The sequence below is a fragment of the Benincasa hispida genome, chromosome 3, assembly GCF_009727055.1.
Source record: "Benincasa hispida cultivar B227 chromosome 3, ASM972705v1, whole genome shotgun sequence".
Taxonomy (NCBI): Eukaryota; Viridiplantae; Streptophyta; class Magnoliopsida; order Cucurbitales; family Cucurbitaceae; genus Benincasa; species Benincasa hispida.
In genome coordinates, this window is record NC_052351.1 from 55,069,177 (window position 1) to 55,070,407 (window position 1,231).

Sequence of the window (1,231 nt, forward strand, 5' to 3'; positions counted from 1 at the left end):
AGTACCTCGTCTCTGGAAACATTATTGAAACATTATATTAAGAAGAGCGAAGCAATTAAGCAATCACAAGCTTCTTCCTTAAGAAATTTGGAGGAGCAGATTGAACAGCTTGCGATAGAACTTAAGAATAAAACGCCTGGTATGCTACCCAGCAGTTCGGGAGCATCGGGGTCACGTGGTAAAGAGCAATGTCAAGCAGTGACATTGAGAAGTGGCAAGACAACAACCCCTGTGCCCCCTATACCAGACTCAGTAACAAGACCAGTAGATTTAACCATCAACGATGACCAATCAACCATAAATGAAAAAATTATCAGTTCAGAAGAAAGTACATCTACAAGGAATGGATCTCAGTAAGACAAATTCAAAATCACCACAACCTCCAGTTCCTAAAACACAACAAGCATTGGACCTCAAGGAACAACCAATTGAATAGGAAATACGGCGGGATCCTCCACCTTTCCCATCTAGGCTGAAGAAGAAAGATGATAGTGAGCAATTTCAGAGGTTTCTGGATGTCCTCTGACAACTACACATCAATATTCCCTTAATAGAAGCTTTGGAGCAAATGCCGAGCTATGTGAAATTCCTCAAGGACATAGTTGCTAATAAAAGAAAGATTAGGGAGAATGAAATAGTTGCATTAACATATGAGTGCAATGCGCTATTTCAAATCAACGTCCCCACCAAAATGAAAGATCCCGAGAGTTTCACATTGCCCTGCTCAATAGGGGGAAAGAAGGTTAGAAATGCGCTGTGTGATTTGGGGGCGAGTATAAACCTAATGCCCTTTTCAATCTTCAAAAAGTTGAATATCGGTAACGCAAGACCAACCACAATTACATTGCAGTTGGCCGATAGATCAATAACGCATTCTGAAGGCAAAATAGAGGATGTACTTGTGCAAGTAGATAAGTTTATCTTCCCTACTGACTTTATCATATTAGATTATGAAGCTGATAGAGAAGTGCCTATCATCTTGGGTCGCCCATTTCTTGCAACAGGGTGAGCACTGATCGATGTACAGAAGGGAGAACTTACCATCAGGGTCGACGATCAGCAAGTTAAGTTTAGCATTCTCGATGCGTTGAAATACCGGAGTGATATGAAGAATTGTCAATATGTTGAGGAATTACATGAAGAACCTTGGCATGAGCCCTCAGAAGAGTTAGAAGAAGAAGATTTTGGGATCGGCGCAATATGGGAGGAGAATTGCGCCACAATTCAAATT

The 1,231-nt window shown here is 41.1% G+C and overlaps 1 protein-coding gene across 1 annotated transcript; it reads left to right on the forward strand.

Moving 5' to 3' along the window:
• Positions 1 to 568: 568 nt before the first annotated feature.
• LOC120073630 lies at positions 569 to 1,009 on the forward strand. Its single transcript, XM_039026436.1, has one exon. It carries the CDS (start codon positions 569 to 571, stop codon positions 1,007 to 1,009), a length of 441 nt encoding a protein of 146 aa, XP_038882364.1.
• Positions 1,010 to 1,231: the final 222 nt, after the last annotated feature.